General features: G+C 31.1%; 5 protein-coding genes across 8 annotated transcripts in view; 2 read left to right on the forward strand and 3 right to left on the reverse strand.

Annotated features, from left to right (window-relative positions):
• Nucleotides 1–3,778, reverse strand: part of LOC111686156 (protein suppressor of white apricot) — a 10,364-nt gene extending 6,586 nt beyond the window's left edge. Inside the window, exon 1 of the mRNA XM_046946020.1 lies at nucleotides 3,269–3,778. Within this exon, the coding sequence (XP_046801976.1) occupies nucleotides 3,269–3,628 (360 nt within the window). The 5' untranslated portion in view covers nucleotides 3,629–3,778. The remainder of the gene's footprint in view (nucleotides 1–3,268) is intronic.
• A 428-nt stretch (nucleotides 3,779–4,206) lies between these two features.
• LOC111686169 (ribonuclease P protein subunit rpr2) lies at nucleotides 4,207–4,884 on the forward strand. Its single transcript, XM_023448480.2, has 2 exons — nucleotides 4,207–4,449; nucleotides 4,520–4,884. The coding sequence occupies exons 1-2, from the start codon at nucleotides 4,286–4,288 to the stop codon at nucleotides 4,866–4,868; spliced, it is 513 nt and encodes a 170-aa protein (XP_023304248.2). The 5' UTR covers nucleotides 4,207–4,285; the 3' UTR covers nucleotides 4,869–4,884.
• Nucleotides 4,885–5,324: 440 nt separating this feature from the next.
• On the forward strand, nucleotides 5,325–7,839 carry LOC111686160 (peroxisomal targeting signal 1 receptor). The gene has a single exon (XM_023448468.2). It carries the CDS (start codon nucleotides 5,484–5,486, stop codon nucleotides 7,200–7,202), a length of 1,719 nt encoding a protein of 572 aa, XP_023304236.2. The 5' UTR covers nucleotides 5,325–5,483; the 3' UTR covers nucleotides 7,203–7,839.
• Nucleotides 7,594–12,544, reverse strand: LOC111686162 (cytochrome b5). 3 transcript variants are annotated; one of them, XM_023448470.2, is made up of 4 exons: nucleotides 12,305–12,544; nucleotides 12,138–12,226; nucleotides 8,683–8,751; nucleotides 7,594–7,861 (listed from the first exon to the last, which is right to left on the reverse strand). In XM_023448470.2, the coding sequence occupies exons 1-4, from the start codon at nucleotides 12,542–12,544 to the stop codon at nucleotides 7,780–7,782; spliced, it is 480 nt and encodes a 159-aa protein (XP_023304238.2). In that variant the 3' UTR covers nucleotides 7,594–7,779. The 3 variants fall into 3 exon arrangements, with proteins under 3 accessions (XP_023304238.2, XP_023304239.2, XP_023304241.2); XM_023448471.2 differs by lacking the exon at nucleotides 7,594–7,861 and adding an exon at nucleotides 7,908–8,084; XM_023448473.2 differs by lacking the exon at nucleotides 7,594–7,861 and having other exon boundaries at nucleotides 8,679–8,751.
• Nucleotides 12,132–19,646, reverse strand: LOC111686161 (polyubiquitin-C). Of its 2 annotated transcripts, none has more exons than XM_046947459.1 (3): nucleotides 19,625–19,646; nucleotides 12,305–16,114; nucleotides 12,132–12,226 (listed from the first exon to the last, which is right to left on the reverse strand). In XM_046947459.1, exon 2 carries the CDS (start codon nucleotides 16,087–16,089, stop codon nucleotides 13,345–13,347), a length of 2,745 nt encoding a protein of 914 aa, XP_046803415.1. In that variant the 5' UTR covers nucleotides 16,090–16,114; nucleotides 19,625–19,646; the 3' UTR covers nucleotides 12,132–12,226; nucleotides 12,305–13,344. The 2 variants fall into 2 exon arrangements, with proteins under 2 accessions (XP_046803415.1, XP_023304237.2); XM_023448469.2 differs by lacking the exon at nucleotides 19,625–19,646 and adding an exon at nucleotides 16,663–16,846.
• Between the last annotated feature and the right edge of the window lie 1,310 nt (nucleotides 19,647–20,956).

The raw sequence follows: 20,956 nt of genomic DNA on the forward strand, positions 1-20,956 counted from the left end.
AACAGAACTAGAACAGAACTAGAACAGAACTAGAACAGAACTAGAACAGAACTAGAACAGAACTAGAACAGAACTAGAACAGAACTAGAACAGAACTAGAACAGAACTAGAACAGAACTAGAACAGAACTAGAACAGAACTAGAACAGAAATAGAGCAGAACTAGAACAGAACTAGAACAGAACTAGAACAGAACTAGAACAGAACTAGAACAGAACTAGAACAGAACTAGAACAGAACTAGAACAGAACTAGAACAGAACTAGAACAGAACTAGAACAGAACTAGAACAGAACTAGAACAGAACTAGAACAGAACTAGAACAGAACTAGAACAGAACTAGAACAGAACTAGAACAGAACTAGAACAGAACTAGAACTGAACAAGAACTGAACTAGAACTGAACTAGGACAGAACTAGAACAGAACTAGAACAGAACTAGAATAGAACTATCTGGAGGCTTAAAACGTTTATTGAAAACTCTAATTTATTAGCAGTTTGACTGATTTGCTTTTATGTTTAAAAAACACTTCTTTTAACAAAGTGTAAATGTTTCGCAAAGCATAAAGGTTTAGATTAATCTTAATAAGAAAACACCAAATGCTCCATCAACAAGATGCCCACTAATCAGCCTTAAAGGATTAACACAATACTAGAATAAAACATTTTACTTGACAATGCTGTAAAATTTACAAATATTTTTTGGTTTTAAAAAATTATATTTTTATTTTGGATTTACACGAATGAAACGATTTTTTTTAAAAGACCAAATCAATGAAATATAAAATGGTATGTATTTATTAATAATTTTAATGATTTAAATCAAAATAAATTCCCAAACGTTTAGGTTGTTATTTAAAAGAAAAAAAAAACATTTTAAAGATAAAAACATGTAAATAGTTTTATTTCTGTTTTTTTTTTTGTTGATAATTTCTTTAGTTGAGCTCTTGTTTTAAATATGATTTTAATTTTATTTTGTCAACTATTATTTCTTCTTTCCATACGTGTTAAACAAACGAATGCCCTTCACTTAACAAAATATAAAAAAAACCTCAAACAAAATTACAAAAACCAAAACAATTTTGAAAAACCGAACATCATGTATCCAAAAAAAAACTATAAATTCGTTTGCGCTCGTGTTCTGTTAATATCTCAGATATGATGTGCGTGGTGCTTTATACGATTTAACTCCCTATGAACCACCACCGGGAGGTTATGGCAATCGTTTAGATTATCTAACGGCTGAGGAACAAAGAGCCGAGCAGTTGTGCGAAGAAGAACGTTATTTATTTTTATACAACAATGAGGAAGATGTCATAACCAAACAGGGTAAGTTGGCTAAAATTTTACAAATTGTCAATTGTTTAAAAAACTATATCCTTAAAATATTTTGTGGGGAAGCTTTAGCTCTAAAGCTCCCATCATTTCTTGTAATATAAATATAAATTTAGCTTTTAAATAAAAGTGAAAAAAATAAAAAAAATACAAATTCCTTAATAAAAAAACTATAAATAAAATGCCTACACGTAAGTAAACCATACACCACGAAAGGATTTTAGCCATATAACTACATTAAAAAGCTTGTTATAGTTATGAAAGCTTTTTTTTAAAAATAAGCTTTAGGCTTAAGTTGACGGTTTAAGGATATGAAAATTACGTTCCGCCACAGGTAAATACCAAAATATTTTTATATAAATGCTAATATTTATTTACAGGTTTTAGAGAAAAAATTAACAATTGTGGGGTCCTGAGTATTATATCTGTCAGAGTTTACAAGTTATTGTAAAATTAAAGAAGTCCTTCTACTGCATCAGCTTTAAAATTTGTCTCTTTAAAGAAAAAAACAACATTATTATTACTCTTAACTTTTTAGCTTTTATTATAACTTTTTTTCGTGCCGACAACAATTTCTGTTGTGCTCTTTTTTTATAACATATTTCATTGCTGGAAAACTTATTCTGGTTTCTTTTTATCTTTCTTCTAATACTTTTTTTTGGGTTTATTTTGGCTTTGGTGCTTTTTTTTGATGTGAATAGAGGAGGAATTAAAACGTCTGCAACAGGAAACGAATGGCTGTAGTTACAGTCAAGTAGGCTTTTCATATGATCAATCACAACAGATTGGTCCCAATCGTGAAGAGTTTTCCAATTCACCATCATGTGAAGAAGCTGAACAAGCATTTCAATTACCCTACAATTTTCAGGTGCCAGAGGGAATGCAATTGGTGAGTAGACTCTTTATAAGTTTTAGTTATCTTCTACATCAGTTTTTTTTCTATTCTAGTTTTGTTCTAGTTCTGTTCAAGTTCTATTCTAGTTCTGTTCTAGTTCTGTTCTAGTTCTGTTCTAGTTCTGTTCTAGTTCTGTTCTAGTTCTGTTCTAGTTCTGTTCCAGTTCTGTTCTAGTTCTGTTCTAGTTCTGTTCTAGTTCTGTTCTAGTTCTGTTCTAGTTCTGTTCTAGTTCTGTTCTAGTTCTGTTCTAGTTCTGTTCTAGTTCTGTTCTAGTTCTGTTCTAGTTCTGTTCTAGTTCTGTTCTAGTTCTGTTCTAGTTCTGTTTATCCAAAATCTTTTCGAGACCAACTGCTAAGTCCGTTCGTTCACAAGATTTTCGCTGTAGTAAGGCCCTTTTTAGCTGAGGGTTTTATTGCTGTAGAAATGTTGTTTTTAATTTTAACTTATAGAGGTATTTATATTGTTCAATACAACCTACAGTTATTTCAAAATTATTAAAATAAATTATTAACTAAATAAAATATTAAACCTTTTTAAACTCATTTAATCATAATTATGAATTCAAATTAGGCTGTAAATTATTAAAAATTGTTATTACTTGGCCTATAATAAATGACTAGAATTAACTTACTAAAAAATATAATCGACATACCCGACCATATTATACCCTACACCAGTTTATGTTGAGTCGTTTATATAGATCGTTTCTGGAGGCTAGATTACGCCGAATTTCAAGACAATTTTTATATGTCAAAAATATGTTCTAATGAAGATCTTATAGAGAATCCAGGCTAAAATTAAACCTTTTCAAAATTTTCCAATTTTTAAGCACTCCACTAGTATTTCGGATTCAATTTTTTACGTTTCAAACATCAACATAATTTCATAATGATGTAGGGTATAACAAAACAATAATGACATTAAGAAAACTTATGCTAAACGGAAAAAAGTATTAAGTGCATTTAATCAGCGCCTATTTTGTTAAGACATTTTTAATTTTATCGAGTAAAAAAAAACTTATTAATGGATATTTAATAAACAAATATTAACCTGTCAATTTTTAGATTATTATCGCCCATCCAGGGTATTAAATGTTTGCCCTGATCAATATCACGGGCTTTGGCATCATCGCGAAATACTTTGCAGGCATAACCAAATACCAATAAATCAACATGACGCACTTCATTGGCATTGGACGTTGACGACAACGATGATGATGATGCAGATGAACTGGACATAGAACCATTTACTTTACGTAAAATGCCATTTACTGTATTAGAACTGTTGCTAGCAGCGTTTGCGGCACTGAGGCTGCTGCTGCTGCCTATACCTCCTGCATTTCCATGGGTCGTATTATAGTCATGCCGTGTATTATAAGTATGCCTGGCATTAAATGGCATATTTTATGATTTGTTATGGTAGATATTTATTAAAAACTATTAAATACTTCGTTAAGCATTAAATTATTAAAGATTTTTACAATTTTTTGATAATAATTCAAATGATATTTTTTTCTTCACAATTTTTCACAAAAATTAGCTAATTTTTTCACAGCACAGTTGTTAGCAATGTTGTTAATATGATAAATAAAAAATCGCCATTTTTAAGCTTATTATTCTTAAACATGTTTAAGCGTTTTTTGAAAATCTTTTGAAATTTAAGAAGCTTTGAGTTGTAAATTGTTTAATATTTAGGAAAATTTTTATGTTTTATTATTTTAAAGCTAATAAATGCTTTATATATTTATTTTTATTACAAATCTTATTATTTTCATTAAACCAATTGTTTTTATTAAACGACAAAATCGCTTAAGTAACAACACTTACAATTTTCCTCAACAAATGCTGTGTTTAGTAAACATATTCAATTGTATACATTATAACAGTTAACTAGAACAAGAAAAAACAGTTCTACTCAACAGCTGTTATTTAACGGCTCTGTTTTTATAATTATTAAACAAAAATAAACAAACATTTTTTACACGTGAATTGTCTTTTTTTTGTTTATGTTAAAAATTCTATTTAATATTAATAAAAACTATTTAATTTTAAAGCAAAATGTCTCAAACCAAAACAAAATATAATTTTCAAGGTAAAGAATGTTTTAGTCGCATGAATTTTTTATATCAAGCTTCTCTACTAATGGCTGGCAAAAATAATGCACTCTCCTCCTACTATGGCGAACTTTGTAAGAATGTGGGTAAAAAGGCTGTATTAAGAATGTAAGTGATATTAGGTGTTCCAAAGAAATTTTAGTATAACTTTACTTTTAATACGTTTCAATAATTCTAGAGATCCCACAGTTAAACGTGATCTTTGCAAACGTTGCTCTTTGGCCCAAAAGCCCGGCATTACCAGTGATTTAAATATTAAAAGTCTACGCAAGAGAAGAAAATGGAAATCAAGAAATTCTCAAGATGTGGAACATTTAGATCAGGATTGTCAAATGCAAATGGCTTGTAAATTGTGTGGTTATCAAAGAAATTTTAATGTTAAGACAGAATATACATTTTGGTTAGAAAATCCTGAATCTGTTGCAGAAGTTTGCAATATTAAGACTGATGAAAAGCAGAATAACAGAATTAAAGATTCTAATGATAAGGTTATTACAATAAAAAAGACTGAAAACAATAAAGTTTAAAAATGAAAACAGAAAATTAACTAAATAAGTCTAAACTGTTTAAAACCATGTAATTTTAGATTATAATATAAAAAAAATCTGGACTATATTTCAGTCTATAAGCTATTCTATAGTCCAATCTACTTTCTGATCTATATACCAGTATACTGTTTATTCTATTCTATAGAATATAATGTGAACTAAAGTCTGATCTGTAATTTGTACAATTTTTAAGTCAATAGTACAGACTCTGTACTATAGACATTTCTATAGTCACTTCTATAGTGTAGTCATTCCTATAGTCTGGTCGGTAGTCAGTCTTATCTTGAGATGAAGGAAACTTTTCATAACTTATTTCTTTACATATTCTTTAAAAAACGTTCAAAACCCCTATTGTTGTTTACACTCACTAGACCAATTAAACACATTTTATAACGAACAGCTGATTTTTTATACTTACTAAACACACCTCTCTGATAACAACAAAATAAATAACAATTTTTCTGTTGTGGACATTAGACTTTTCTCGTATTATCTTTTATCAGATTAATAATTCTACAAACACTATAACTTCATTCCAATTCCAACATTCTATAAAAATTTGCCAAAAAAAATTGTGAAATTTATTAAAAAAAAATGTCCCTCAGACAACTAGTTGAAGGTGACTGTGGTGGTGTAAATCCTCTCATGCAATTGGGTGGTCAATTTACCCGTGATGCAGCCCATAAAGATGAAGGTTACGTGCAGGCACAATTTGAACGTTCTATGCGTCAAGATGAACACATGGTAAATGAGTTTTTGGGTCAAGTGGCTGGGCCACCGCAATCGTTTCAAATGGAAACATTGTTGCAAGAAATGCGTGAAATCGAACAGGCTCAAATGGGTCCAGCACAGTTACAGCACGCTCCTCGTGTAATAGATGAGGTAGCCGGCCAATGGTCTAAGGAGTTTGGCGCACCCATGCAAATACAACCACCTGTCGCTCCACAAATGGTACACGTACAGCCTCAACAGCAGCAAATGACGCATGTAAGAGAATTTTTCGATGAAGGACCTGAAACTTCATCTTCATACCTTAATAGACCGGCTCCCTATTTGGCTATTTGTCCACCCCATCCCAGTGCCATGATGGATCAACAAATGTCTATTGGTTTAACGGATAAATTCTTCGAGGAAGCCAGTGCCATAGAGAAATCGGAACAACAGTTACCTGAAGCGCTACAAGGTGAAGATTGGGTTAATGACTATCAAACTAGTAATGAGAGCAATGAACAGGCTGCTGCCAATTATAATGAGAAATTCTGGCAACGTTTACAGGATGAATGGGCAAAATTATCTGAAGAATCAGATCATCCTTGGCTATCAGAATACGATGAAAATTATGATCCCTATAAGGAGTACAAGTTTGCCGAAGAAAATCCCATGAAAGAGGTAGAAAATGCTTTGGAAAAGGGCAAAGAATATTTGTCTAAAGGTGATATACCCAGTGCAGTGTTATGTTTTGAAGCAGCTGCCAGCAAAGATCCTGAAAATGCTGAAGCATGGGAACTTTTAGGCATATCACAGGCAGAAAATGAAATGGATCCACAAGGTATAGCGGCCCTCAAGAGATCGTTAGATTTAAGGCCCGATAATCTTAAAGTCTTAATGGCCTTGGCGGTGTGTTACACCAATGAAAGTTTACAGTCACAGGCGGTGAAAATGTTAACCAATTGGTTACAGTTACATCCTAAATACAAACATCTAGTGCCGGCGCAACCTGAGACTCCAGCAGATGCAGCGGCCTCTATGGCTTCATCATTGATACGCGGTAATAAGTTGCAGGAGGTACAGAATATGTATTTAGAAGCAGTACGCATGGACCCACAAACAGTAGATCCTGAGGTGCAGGAGGCCTTAGGCGTACTCTATAATCTCTCATCGGAATATGACAAGGCAGTGGATTGTTTTCAGGCTGCTCTACATGCCAATCCACAAAATGCTAAAGTTTGGAATCGCCTGGGAGCCAGCTTGGCTAATGGTTCTCGTTCCGTGGAAGCTGTTGAGGCCTATCAAAGAGCTTTGGAATTGGAACCAGGTTTCATACGTGTACGCTATAATGTAGGCGTCTGCTGTTTGAATTTAAAAGCTTACCAACAAGCCGTCGAACATCTATTGACCGCCCTTAACATGCAGGCAAATGTGGCCGCTAGTCGAGACCTACCAGCAGGCACAGTGGGTGCTGGTCAGCAACAAATGTCCGAGTCCATATGGAGTACTTTGAAAATGGTTATTTCGCTAATGGGTCGCAATGATTTACAGGGTTTCGTTAGTGATCGCAATTTGTCAGCCCTTAATGAAGCTTTTAAGGATTAAAAAGACATACGCTATTTTTCCTACTTTTGGGTAATGGGTCTCTTTAAGGCGTTATATATTGTAATAGGTATGCTTAAGTAAAAATATTATTTAATTGATTGTAGCCTTAATATATAATATATTAAGAAATAAACTATGTATTTTTATAAAAAAAAATGTTTTTGAAGTTGCACTGATAATTTATTGAGTATAAAAAGAAATTGCCGGGTTAAAGGTTAAATTCTGGAAGAGATTTATTGGGAACAAAAATTAATTGATGAATTCAACAGCCTGCAAAGAAAAAGAAAGAAATTAAATTAAAATAATTAGTAGAAATAAGAAAATTATTGAGAACAAAACACAAATTCAATTTTCTTGACAAAAAAAAAAACAATTAAAACCTTTTTGAACATTATTTATAGCAACATTTTCAAAAGTTTATTATATTTAAAACTGAACACTTTAAATGATTTCTTTGTTTCTTATGCAACAACCACAGCAATATAACATTAAAAATAATAAACTTTTTTATGGATTTTATCAACATAGGGAATGACATAATGTTCTTTTCTATAAAATTAATAGAAATTTATTTAAACTAATTTTTGGCTAAAGCCTTTTTTATTAAAAATACGGCAGCAACTCCAATAACCACAGCGCCAACGGCAATACCAATTTCCCTGCAGATATTTTTTTTTAAATTTAAAAATATATTTTCATTTAATAAAGGAATGTTTTATAAAAACTTATTTGTGCTAAAAACCATGAACCAAGTTTCAAAAAAAAAATAACTAAAAACTAATCATTTTAACAATACAAAACATTTTAAATTAACTAATAAGACAACATTGTTTTGGAACATTAAGCTTTTCGTGATTTTCGCTAGCATTAACGGTATTAAGACTGAAAAATGTTTGTAAAAAAAATTAAAAAAAAAAAAACAAATGAAATTAAAAAATATATACATATTTAATTTACCAAACAAACAACCCACTATGTTAATTAAGGCAATAAATGTGATTTTAAATAAAGTGTTAGAATAATGATATTAAAACTTACTGCAAAGAAAAATGTTGAAAATATTGATTGTTTCAAAAATATGATTTGTAGTATTTTATCTTTTTTGTTGAATAGAAATATTTACAACTAAAATTGTAATAAAATGAGATTGTTATTTTAAAATTCGGTATGAATAAAAAATTAATTAAAAGGAAAGCTTTTCAGTTGATGATATATGTATGTATATAATAAGCAGGTTTAACAAGAAACGTTTTTGAAATTTCAATAAATTTTGTAAAATATAAAATTACTTAAAAGTAAACACATGCAAGTAGAATTTTTTTAATTATATTTGAATAAGCATCATATAAGGCAATAACATACACATCTTTCTATAAGTAATTTATATCGGGTAAACATGCTAATGAATAATAAATCTTATCATATTATATTTACAAAGAAACATGCTAATGAACACAACTTGTTTTTTCGAAAAAATTACCTGAGTGGCAGCTTATTTTTACAATCTTTGGCAGCTAAATCTCCAATATAGTATTTTTTCATTATTTCTCTGAAAAAAAGGAAGCAGTACATATATAATAAAGTCTACTTTATTCTAGTCTTTAGGCTATAGTCTGGTTTATAGTTTAGTCTATAGTCTAGTTTATGGTCTACTCTATAGCCTAGTCTATAGTCTAGTCCATAATGTAGTACACAGTCTATTCTAAAGCCTAGTCTATAGTCTAGTCTAGCATATAGGGTAGGCTGTAGTCTAGTCTATAGTTTAGTCTATAATTTTGTCTCTACTCTAGTCTATAATATAGTCTAGTCTATAGTCTAGTCTATAGTCTAGTCTATAGTCTAGTCTACAGTCTAGTCTATGGTCTAGTCAATAGTCTAGTTTAAAGTATCGTATAGGCTACAGTCTAGTGTATAGTTTACTTTATAGTTATTATATATAGCCTAATCTACAGTGTGAGCTATAGTCTATTCTATAGTCTAGTCTATACTGTAGTCTATAGTCTAGTCAATAAACTAGTCAACTCTATATTCTCGTCTATAGTCCAGTCTATAATCTAGTCTATAGTATAGTCTATAGTCTAGTCTATAGTCTAGTCTATAGTCTAGTCTATAATCTAGTCTATAGTCTAGTCTATAGTCTAGTCTATAGTCTAGTCTATAGTCTAGTCTATAGTCTAGTCTATAGTCTAGTCTATAGTCTAGTCTATAGTCTAGTCTATAGTCTAGTCTATAGTCTAGTCTATAGTCTAGTCTATAGTCTAGTCTATAGTCTAGTCTATAGTCTAGTCTATAGTCTAGTCTATAGTCTAGTCTATAGTCTAGTCTATAGTCTAGTCTATAGTCTAGTCTATAGTCTAGTCTATAGTCTAGTCTATAGTCTAGTCTATAGTCTAGTCTATAGTCTAGTCTATAGTCTAGTCTATAGTCTAGTCTATAGTCTAGTCTATAGTCTAGTCTATAGTCTAGTCTATAGTCTAGTCTATAGTCTAGTCTATAGTCTAGTCTATAGCCTAGTCTATAGTCTAGTCTATAGTCTAGTCTATAGTCTAGTCTATAGTCTAGAGTATAGTCTAGTCTATAGTCTAGTCTATAGTCTAGTCTATAGTCTAGTCTATAGTCTAGTCTATAGTCTAGTCTATAGTCTAGTCTATAGTCTAGTCTATAGTCTAGTCTATAGTCTAGTCTATAGTCTAGTCTATAGTCTAGTCTATAGTCTAGTCTATAGTCTAGTCTATAGTCTAGTCTATAGTCTAGTCTATAGTCTAGTCTATAGTCTAGTCTATAGTCTAGTCTATAGTCTAGTCTATAGTCTAGTCTATAGTCTAGTCTATAGTCTAGTCTATAGCCTAGTCTATAGTCTAGTCTATAGTCTAGTCTATAGTCTAGTCTATAGTCTAGAGTATAGTCTAGTCTATAGTCTAGTCTATAGTCTAGTCTATAGTCTAGTCTATAGTCTAGTCTATAGTCTAGTCTATAGTCTAGTCTATAGTCTAGTCTATAGTCTAGTCTATAGTCTAGTCTATAGCCTAGTCTATAGTCTAGTCTATAGTCTAGTCTATAGTCTAGTCTATAGTCTAGAGTATAGTCTAGTCTATAGTCTAGTCTATAGTCTAGTCTATAGTCTAGTCTATAGTCTAGTCTATAGTCTAGTCTATAGTCTAGTCTATAGTCTAGTCTATAGTCTAGTCTATAGTCTAGTCTATAGTCTAGTCTATAGTCTAGTCTATAGTCTAGTCTATAGTCTAGTCTATAGTCTAGTCTATAGTCTAGTCTATAGTCTAGTCTATAGTCTAGTCTATAGTCTAGTCTATAGTCTAGTCTATAGTCTAGTCTATAGTCTAGTCTATAGTCTAGTCTATAGTCTAGTCTATAGTCTAGTCTATAGTCTAGTCTATAGTCTAGTCTATAGTCTAGTCTATAGTCTAGTCTATAGTCTAGTCTATAGTCTAGTCTATAGTCTAGTCTATAGTCTAGTCTATAGTCTAGAGTATAGTCTAGTCTATAGTCTAGTCTATAGTCTAGTCTATAGTCTAGTCTATAGTCTAGTCTATAGTCTAGTCTATAGTCTAGTCTATAGTCTAGTCTATAGCCTAGTCTATAGTCTAGTCTATAGCCTAGTCTATAGTCTAGTCTATAGTCTAGTCTATAGTCTAGTCTATAGTCTAGAGTATAGTCTAGTCTATAGTCTAGTCTATAGTCTATAGTCTAGTCTATAGTCTAGTCTATAGTCTAGTCTATAGTCTAGTCTATACTCTAGTCTAGTCTATAGTTTAGTCTATACTCTAGTCTAGTCTAGTTTATAGTCTAGTCTAGAGTATAGTATAGTCTACAGTATATACTAGTCTATAGTCTAGTGTATAGTCTAGTCTATAGTCTAGTCTATAGTCTAGTCTTTAGTCTAGTCTTTAGTCTAGTCTATAGTCTAGTCTATAGTCTAGTCTAGTTTATAGTCTAGTCTATAGTCTAGTCTATAGTTTAGTCTATAGTCTATTCTATAGTCTAGTTTACAGTCTAGTTTATAGTCTAGTCTATAGTCTAGAGTATAGTCTAGTCTATAGTCTAGTCTATAGTCTAGAGTATAGTTTAGTCTATAGTCTAGTCTATAGTCTAGAGTATAGTCTAGTCTATACTCTAGTATATAATTTAGTCTATAGTCTATTCTATAGTCTAGTCTATAATTTAGTCTATAGTCTAGTCTTTAGTCTAGTCTATAGTCTAATTTATAGTCTAGTCTATAGTCTAGTCTATAGTCTAGTCTAAAGTCTAGTCTATAGTCTAGTCTATAGTCTAGTATATAGTCTAGTCTATATTCTAGTCTGGAGTCTAGTCTATAGTATAGTCTATAGTATAGTCTATAGTCTAGTCTATAGTTTAGTATATAGTCTAGTTCATAGTCCAGTCTATAGTCTAGTCTATGGTTTAGTCTAAAGTCTAGACTCGTCTATAGTCTAGTTTATAGTCTAGTCTATAGTCGAGTTTTTAGTCTAATTTATAGTCTAGTCTATAGTTTAGTATATAGTCTAGTCTATAGTATATTCTAATCTAAAGTCTAGTATATTCTAGTCTATAGTCTAGTCTATATTCTTGTCTATAGTCTACTTCATAGTCTAGCCTAGACTATAGTCCATAGTCTAGGGACCAGTCTATAGTCTAGTCTATTGTCCAGTCTATAGTTATAGTACCTATATTCTACTCTATAATCATATAATTCAATACATTATTTAACGATTATTATAAAAAATCAATATTAAATTTAAAATACGCCTTTTAAATCCAATTCTTATGATTTCAAAAGATAAGAGATTTCATGTCTTGTTTAAGGTTAAATTAACAAATACAATTCTTATCTATTGCTTAGTGAAGCTTAGCAAGTTAATGCTTAAAGTTTCAAAAACCCCCCATAAAAACAACTTTACAACTCTTCTAAACATTTACCTGGCTTCTTGGCTGTGACCCACATCAATGAAATCCTTAGTGCCATCACGACCAGCTACCTCATCTAAGGCTTCCTCACCACCAGGGTGCTTTTTGAAAAAAGAGTATATTATATATTATAAAATCATAATTCTAATAGAAAAAAAAAAAACTTCATAATTACACACCTCACTGCGAAACTTGGTTAAATCATAAACTTTATTTTCAATTATTATCCATAAATCAGTGGGTTTATTGTGCTGTTTTACAGTTTCTAAAGTGATTTCGACCATTTTTTTCTTGTTTCTATTTGCTTCAGTAATGCGTAGTGAATGTAAAAAATAAAATTGTGCCAAATATATGACTATGACTGATGGAAAAAAATACAATTCTTTTTTTGTTAACAGTAGTGGAAAATAAGTATTCATTAAATACAGATGAATTGTTGTTGTTGTTGGGGGTTTATTTTGTTCTCCTTATATGCCATCAGCTGGATTATAAAAAGAGAAAGAGAGAACTTTTGAGATATTTACTCATTTTTTTCGTGTAAAAAGCTAAAGCTGTGTTTAGTAGTTTTATTAAATTTGGTGTTGCTATAGTTGGCGTTTTTGGATGGGCTTACGAATCCACTGAATTATCTATTTATCGATTTCGTAGGTGTTATTTCGATGGATTCCGTTTTGACTTTTCCAATTTCCTGAATAAAATTCTGAGACAAATCTTTTTGAGATGTCACTTTCGACTGTTTTCATTACGAAAGCTTATTTAATAAAGAATGCGGCGATTCCGCCCTTATTCCTATTAATCTTATCAACTGTAACGTGTTTCTCTAGAACGATCGTAAAGTTATCCCACCAAAGTTTCCCTAACTCAAGAGACCTACTGAGTTTTCGATGAAACCAATTTCCCTAGAACTACCCAAGAATGTTCGGCTCCAGCATTAACCTAATATTCTTCTTTTCAGAAGCTACCGTTTTTATACCCCATACCACCGCCAAAAACTATCAAAATAAAACCACAGAAAATTATACATCTTTGTTTAAATTATTGCATATCTTGTTAATATTTTATTTTTTAACATAACGGGAAAATTCAATTCAATAAAAAAACTAATTAGTTTAAAAAATAAGAAATTGAATACAAAATAGATTTTAAATTAACGAGATACATTTGGAATACTATAAAAAAAATTTTGAAATTCATATTATTGTTAAATTTAAAAATAGAATTAATATGCGCCTCCACGAAGACGTAGCACCAAATGGAGGGTGGACTCCTTTTGGATGTTGTAGTCAGACAAGGTACGACCATCTTCCAGTTGTTTACCGGCGAAGATCAAACGTTGCTGATCTGGGGGAATACCTTCCTTATCCTGGATTTTAGCCTTTACGTTCTCAATGGTATCGGAAGGTTCAACTTCCAAGGTGATGGTTTTACCGGTCAAGGTTTTAACAAAAATCTGCATACCACCACGCAAACGCAATACTAAATGGAGGGTAGATTCCTTCTGGATGTTGTAGTCCGACAGGGTACGTCCATCTTCCAATTGTTTACCAGCGAAGATCAAACGTTGTTGATCTGGAGGAATACCTTCCTTATCCTGGATCTTGGCCTTGACGTTTTCAATGGTATCAGAAGGTTCGACTTCCAAAGTGATGGTTTTTCCGGTCAAAGTTTTTACGAAGATTTGCATACCACCACGGAGACGCAATACCAAGTGAAGGGTAGATTCCTTCTGGATGTTGTAGTCAGACAAAGTGCGACCATCTTCCAACTGCTTGCCGGCAAAGATCAAACGTTGCTGATCTGGGGGAATACCTTCCTTATCCTGGATCTTAGCCTTGACGTTTTCAATGGTATCGGAAGGTTCGACTTCCAAGGTGATGGTTTTGCCGGTCAAGGTTTTAACGAAGATTTGCATACCACCACGGAGACGCAATACCAAGTGAAGGGTAGATTCCTTTTGGATGTTGTAGTCAGACAAGGTACGACCATCTTCCAGTTGTTTACCGGCGAAGATCAAACGTTGCTGATCTGGAGGAATACCTTCCTTATCTTGGATCTTAGCCTTAACGTTTTCGATGGTATCGGAAGGTTCAACTTCCAAAGTGATGGTTTTGCCGGTCAAGGTTTTAACAAAAATCTGCATACCACCACGCAAACGCAATACTAAATGGAGGGTGGATTCCTTCTGGATGTTGTAGTCCGAAAGGGTACGTCCATCTTCCAATTGTTTACCGGCAAAGATCAAACGTTGTTGGTCTGGGGGAATACCTTCCTTATCTTGGATTTTAGCCTTGACGTTTTCGATGGTGTCGGATGGTTCGACTTCCAAGGTGATGGTTTTTCCGGTTAAGGTTTTCACGAAGATTTGCATACCACCGCGGAGACGCAATACTAAATGGAGAGTAGATTCCTTCTGGATGTTGTAATCCGAAAGGGTGCGTCCATCTTCCAACTGCTTGCCGGCGAAGATCAAACGTTGTTGGTCTGGGGGAATACCTTCCTTATCCTGGATCTTGGCCTTGACGTTTTCGATGGTATCGGAAGGTTCTACTTCCAAAGTGATGGTTTTGCCGGTCAAGGTTTTAACGAAGATTTGCATACCACCACGCAAACGCAATACTAAATGGAGGGTGGATTCCTTCTGGATGTTGTAATCCGAAAGGGTGCGACCATCTTCCAACTGCTTGCCGGCGAAGATCAAACGTTGTTGATCTGGGGGAATACCTTCCTTATCTTGGATTTTAGCTTTAACATTTTCAATGGTATCAGAAGGCTCAACTTCCAAAGTGATGGTTTTACCAGTCAACGTTTTCACGAAGATCTGCATACCACCACGGAGACGCAATACCAAGTGAAGGGTGGATTCCTTTTGGATGTTGTAATCGGACAATGTACGTCCATCTTCCAACTGCTTGCCAGCAAAGATCAAACGTTGTTGGTCTGGGGGAATACCTTCCTTATCCTGGATCTTGGCCTTGACGTTTTCAATGGTATCAGAAGGTTCGACTTCCAAAGTGATGGTTTTGCCGGTCAAGGTTTTAACGAAGATTTGCATACCACCACGGAGACGCAATACCAAATGAAGGGTGGATTCCTTCTGGATATTATAATCGGAGAGGGTGCGTCCATCTTCCAGCTGCTTACCGGCGAAGATCAAACGTTGTTGATCTGGGGGAATACCTTCCTTATCTTGGATCTTGGCCTTAACATTCTCAATAGTGTCGGAAGGTTCAACTTCCAAGGTAATAGTTTTGCCGGTTAAAGTTTTAACGAAAATTTGCATACCACCACGCAAACGCAATACCAAGTGAAGGGTGGATTCTTTTTGAATGTTATAATCGGATAAAGTGCGGCCATCTTCCAATTGTTTACCAGCGAAAATCAAACGCTGTTGATCTGGGGGAATACCTTCTTTGTCTTGGATTTTAGCTTTAACATTTTCTATAGTATCCGAAGGTTCAACCTCCAATGTAATTGTTTTACCCGTTAATGTTTTAACGAAAATTTGCATGCCACCACGCAAACGTAATACCAAATGCAATGTAGATTCTTTTTGTATATTATAATCAGACAATGTGCGCCCGTCTTCCAATTGTTTGCCAGCAAAAATCAAACGTTGTTGATCTGGTGGGATTCCTTCTTTGTCTTGAATTTTAGCTTTAACATTTTCAATAGTATCAGAAGGCTCAACTTCCAAAGTGATGGTTTTGCCAGTCAATGTCTTAACAAAGATTTGCATGCCACCACGCAAACGTAGAACCAAGTGGAGAGTAGATTCTTTTTGAATATTATAATCGGACAAAGTGCGTCCGTCTTCCAATTGTTTACCGGCAAAAATTAGACGTTGTTGATCTGGGGGAATACCCTCCTTATCTTGAATTTTAGCCTTGACATTTTCAATCGTATCCGAAGGTTCGACCTCAAGGGTGATGGTCTTGCCAGTTAAAGTCTTCACGAAGATTTGCATTTTTATTGTTTTTAAAGTATATGTTCTGCGAAAAATTAAAAAAAAAATAGAAAAATGTTAAATATTATAAACAAAGAATACAGGATATATATATTTTTTTTAAATTTTATTTGAATTTTTTAATTTTTTTTATTTCTTTGAAAAAAGTTTTACTTTTCAATAAAGATGACGGTTGTATTAACAAGTATTGTGAAATTGAGTTTTTTTTTATTTCTAACGGAAAAACAAAGGGAGAGTAATTACTTATTTACTCTTTGTATTAATGCTAGCTCTCTTTGTGAAAAGGGGAAATATTATTAATACAACAAAGACGCCATATTGCATTTCATTTGATGAATTTGCAGAAAATTGAAATCAAACCAAGTTACACATACAAAAACAAAATGGGGGGTTGTTTTTCAATAAAGTATACATAAATTTTCCTTGAAAACTTTTAATTTATACAATAAGTATAACATTTTTTTACAAAATTTCAGATTTAATAAAGAAAATTTAATTTACACAAAACCAAGTTGTTTTTCTAATTCTTTTTATTATAAAAATAAACTGTTTCACTTTTTTTAAATTTCTCACCTATTAACTGTTTTTTCGGAACAGATAGAAAAACTCTTATTTATATGACGTCACTTATTTTCTTTTTAAATTATTTTCCAAAGTCTACTTTTTTATATCACAAAAAAATTAATCACTTTTAAATTCACTGTTTCCTTTTTTATATGTAAAGTACGCTGTTCACAATTGTCTGTTATCAACTGAATTCTATTCATTCTCTGCACTGGCTTTTATATCTTTGCCTTAAAAAAGGGGAAATTTTTAAAAATTGTATATAACTATTGGAAAAAAGTTGTACATAAAATATTGCCTTCTCTCTTTAGGAAAATTTGTTTTTTTCACTTATTTACCTTAAACTACTTTAAATTTTATTGCAAAAACTTATCTTTCTTATTATTTAACATAAGCTTTAGTTATTTATTAAAAAAAAATCTGTAAATTATATGAATTTTAATAAGTAAATTTAATTTAAACAATAGTTATTAGTTGTCATTTAGTAAAATTGCAATTTCTTGTCTTTGTCTAATGAGAGAGATTTTTATGTGACACAGTGTTGTTAAGTGTTTAGAAAATTATATATCAAGTGTTGCAAACTGTTTTTTTTCTTTTTGAGTTGTGTGAAGAAAATTTTTAAATGAAATCCTTTGTTTTGTTTAAAACAATAAAAATTTTTTAGTTTTAAACTATTTCTAGGGTAAATATTAAATTATACATTAAATTTAATATAATTACATCTTTTTTATATTACATACAACGTTTTTTTTAACAAATTTTGTACCTTTTAAAAGATTACATTAACAGGGGAAGTATACCTATTAAAAATCTTGATTTTAAAGTTAATTTGAAAAAAAAACAGTGCCTGTGTTCTGTATTTTTCGAGTCGAGAAAAAACATTATAAGTCTTCAGCTTTTCAGTTCTGTGATTCAGATAATTTTTAAACTGAACATAAAAAATTTCCAAAAGTATACATATTTGAATTGCATGTGTTCAACTTGTATTGAACAAAATGATTATGTTTTGAAATTTCGAAAGTTAAGGCACTTCTCACGATCACACTTTACGTACGTAAAGTCTAATGAAAAAGTAAAATGAAATTCCATCCGTATAACAAAAAAGAGAATAAAAGTAGTATAATTTATATTTTTTGTGTTTACATGATTGGTATAAAACAATAACAAAGTAAGATGGAAACAGCTGTTGCAGCCTGATCTAATGCGAATGCTTATTTTTTGAATCATTTGAAAAAATGAAAAAGCCATACGACTGTCAAATTTTCCATCCGTATTCTCTCTCTCAAAAAGAGATGGTTTCATTACATTTTGCGTTTAGACGATCCCATCCGTACTCTTGTACACTAAATTTTGAAAGATCATATTACTTGAGTAATCGTGTAAAGCCGGCTTTACAGAACACATGCACAGACTAGGGTTCTATAAATCGACTTTCGAATAATCGAACAATCGTATTTTGTCGAAAAAAGTCGAAATGTCGAAGTCGACTATTTTGTTCCAAAAAAGTCAATAACTCGACTATCGTCTATGAAAAAAGTCGAAAAGTTGAAAAAAGTCGAAAAGTCGGAAAGAATCGAAAAAAGTCGAAAAGTCGGAAAAAGTCGAAAAGTTGAAAAAAAGTCGAAAAGTCGGAAAAAGTCGACTATTTACAAAATATTAAAAGTCGAAAAATCGACTTTTAACTAAATGCAAAAAGTCGAAAAGACGACTTTTCATAAAATGCAAAAAGTCGAAATGTCGACCTTTCGTAAAATGCAAAAAGTCGAAAAGTCGACTTTTCATAAAATGCAAAAAGTCGAAAAGTCGACTTTTCGTTTCAACTATAGAACCCTAGCACAGACTATATAATACAAGCTATACACTAGAGGACTTTTCATAAAATGCAAAAAGTCGAAATGTCGACTTTTCGTAAAATGCAAAAAGTCGACTTTTCATAAAATGCAAAAAGTCGACTTTTCGTTTCAACTATAGAACCCTAGCACAGACTATATAATACAAGCTATACACTAGAGGACTAGATTTGTGTGCTCGTTTTGAAAACAAGAAAAATTATGAGAATTAGTTTTTAAACAAGAAATTTACTCATATTGAGTTTACAGAACAGACAGGATTATGTTTTTCAGAACAGGAATGATTTATCGATATTAAAATGTTTTAATTTTATACATAATTTGTGTTATTACCTAAGAACGAATTAAATTTCAAACTTAATGGCAAGATTTCTAGAAAATCTGAATTTAGGGCAGCTCAATTCTTTAGATAAGTATAAAATTTGTAGTTCTGTGTTGTATTTTACATATTTTGTTGAATTGTAATAAAAATTTTATCGGATTACTTTGTGAATATACCAATTTTTTAAATGATAAAAGCAAATTATAATACGATATTATTTTAAAGCAATTCTGAATATTTATGTGAGATTAAATTTGGTTTTTTATTAAAACAAACAGATTTATAATTATTATAATTTGTTAAACATCAAAATATTTCATTTTTTATGTAATTCTAATAATATCCTATAAAAACTTATTTATAAAGTAAGATTTTAACAAGCCTACTTCCCCCAAATACACATCATTGTTATATTTTCACTTTTTTAGAAAAAACATTTACCAACACTGAAACTGAGATTCTCAATTTAAAACAAAGAGTGAATTTTAACTACTCTCATGGGAAATAAATGCAATTGGATTATAAGGGGAATTGTTTTATTTTGTTATATACTTTTAAATTATATAAAACAGCTGTTTTCTACAAAAAGCCATTACTTATTTATATACTATTATTAAAATGTTTATAAGAAAATTAATAATAAACAAATATGGAATATTCTACGCTGTTCCATAACATTAATTAATAATGATGATATAAAATAATTAAGAAATTGCACAAGAATGGGAAAACAAAGCTTTTATTGTAATAAACAAAATAAGAAATTTGTTAGTTGTCATTACTTTTTTTTCTTTATTACCTTTGGACTTGCTTTTGTTCTTTGTAATGTTAATGCTAATTTTTTTAAAGCAATTACGTTTTAAATTAATAAACTTTTAGCGATTTTTTACCAAATAATTGTTTTATATAGTTGAGTATTTAAAAAAAAAATTATAGAAATTTGTTTAATTTTAATATGACAAATTAAAAATTTTACTAGAATTTTGTTATTGTTTTTTATTGATCCAAAAGTAACAAGTAAATTGATGTTTTATTAACTATAATTCATTAGGGTTTTAAATAAAAACTTTATTTTTTTATAGTAAAATTTCTTTTTTCGAATTTTTAAAAGTTTTTTCTTAATTGCGTCTTGTTTTTCATAGTTTTTTTATTTTTTTCTTTTAAGTAAATAATACAGCTGGTTTGAGAGAAATTTAGGAGAATATAAAGAGAGCATATGATTCACAGTTATTTCCCATATCAGGGGAGATGTAAAATGTTATATATTAAGTTGTATATATATACTTACGTGTAAATAATATTAATTTTTTGTAGATAAACACGTATTTAACTTGTATGGGGGTTTTTCTTTATTTACTTTGAAAAATAACCCTCCTTTTCTCTATATATGTATATAAAATAGAATTGAGGTAGACCCCTTGCCATGACCTGATTATTTTTCTTTGTTTTTCATTTACAACAAATGCTATAAATTGTAGATATTTATGTATATATCTATATGCTTACTGTATGTATGTATTTACCAAATGCGTCTCTATTTACGTAAATGCAAGTCTTTGTCTTTTGTAACGGTCGTTTTAATTCGGAAAATATATACATATAAATTTTTATTGAAGGTTATAGCTAGAACAATAAAATCTTTAGCTCCCTAAATATTTTCAAGTTCACTGAACTTTTTTTCCTTTAATCTAGGGAGACTTTTCTAAAGTTTGTAAATTAGAAAATGATATCGTGTGTACACAATTTCGAAAATTTTCGAAAAAATATTAATATTTTTATCTGAAAAATTAGAAATAGGATATGCCTAGGTGGATACTATAAAATACCTCTACACAAGGCATGCGGAACTTGATTAAAGTCGTAGGTACAAATCAATTAGAAATAATGCAGTTTAAAGTCTGAGAAATATAAATTTCTACAAAAAACGATAGTATTAATAGTTACTTGAACAATGTTTGGACCTTGTGACCATAACTTGTTTTGTTTTACTAGGATTTGTAATGTATGTAAATATGCATGTATGTAGGATAGATAGGATAGATAGATAGATAGATAGATAGATAGATAGATAGATAGATAGATAGATAGATAGATAGATAGATAGATAGATAGATAGATAGATAGATAGATA

The sequence above is a fragment of the Lucilia cuprina genome, chromosome 3, assembly GCF_022045245.1.
Source record: "Lucilia cuprina isolate Lc7/37 chromosome 3, ASM2204524v1, whole genome shotgun sequence".
Lineage (NCBI taxonomy): Eukaryota > Metazoa > Arthropoda > Insecta > Diptera > Calliphoridae > Lucilia > Lucilia cuprina.

Excerpts from the sequence above, each read along its gene's own strand:
- LOC111686169 (XM_023448480.2), top strand. The coding sequence starts at position 4,286 with ATGTCTCAAACCAAAACAAAATATAATTTTCAAGGTAAAGAATGTTTT. Across the intron at positions 4,450-4,519 it reads AAAAAGGCTGTATTAAGAAT|AGATCCCACAGTTAAACGTG; the intron begins GTAAGTGATATT and ends CAATAATTCTAG.
- LOC111686161 (XM_046947459.1), bottom strand. The coding sequence starts at position 16,089 with ATGCAAATCTTCGTGAAGACTTTAACTGGCAAGACCATCACCCTTGAG.
- LOC111686160 (XM_023448468.2), top strand. The coding sequence starts at position 5,484 with ATGTCCCTCAGACAACTAGTTGAAGGTGACTGTGGTGGTGTAAATCCT.
- LOC111686162 (XM_023448470.2), bottom strand. The coding sequence starts at position 12,544 with ATGAATACTTATTTTCCACTACTGTTAACAAAAAAAGAATTGTATTTT. Across the intron at positions 12,227-12,304 it reads TAACCAAGTTTCGCAGTGAG|CACCCTGGTGGTGAGGAAGC; the intron begins GTGTGTAATTAT and ends TTTTTCAAAAAG. Across the intron at positions 8,752-12,137 it reads GGTCACAGCCAAGAAGCCAG|AGAAATAATGAAAAAATACT; the intron begins GTAAATGTTTAG and ends CCTTTTTTTCAG.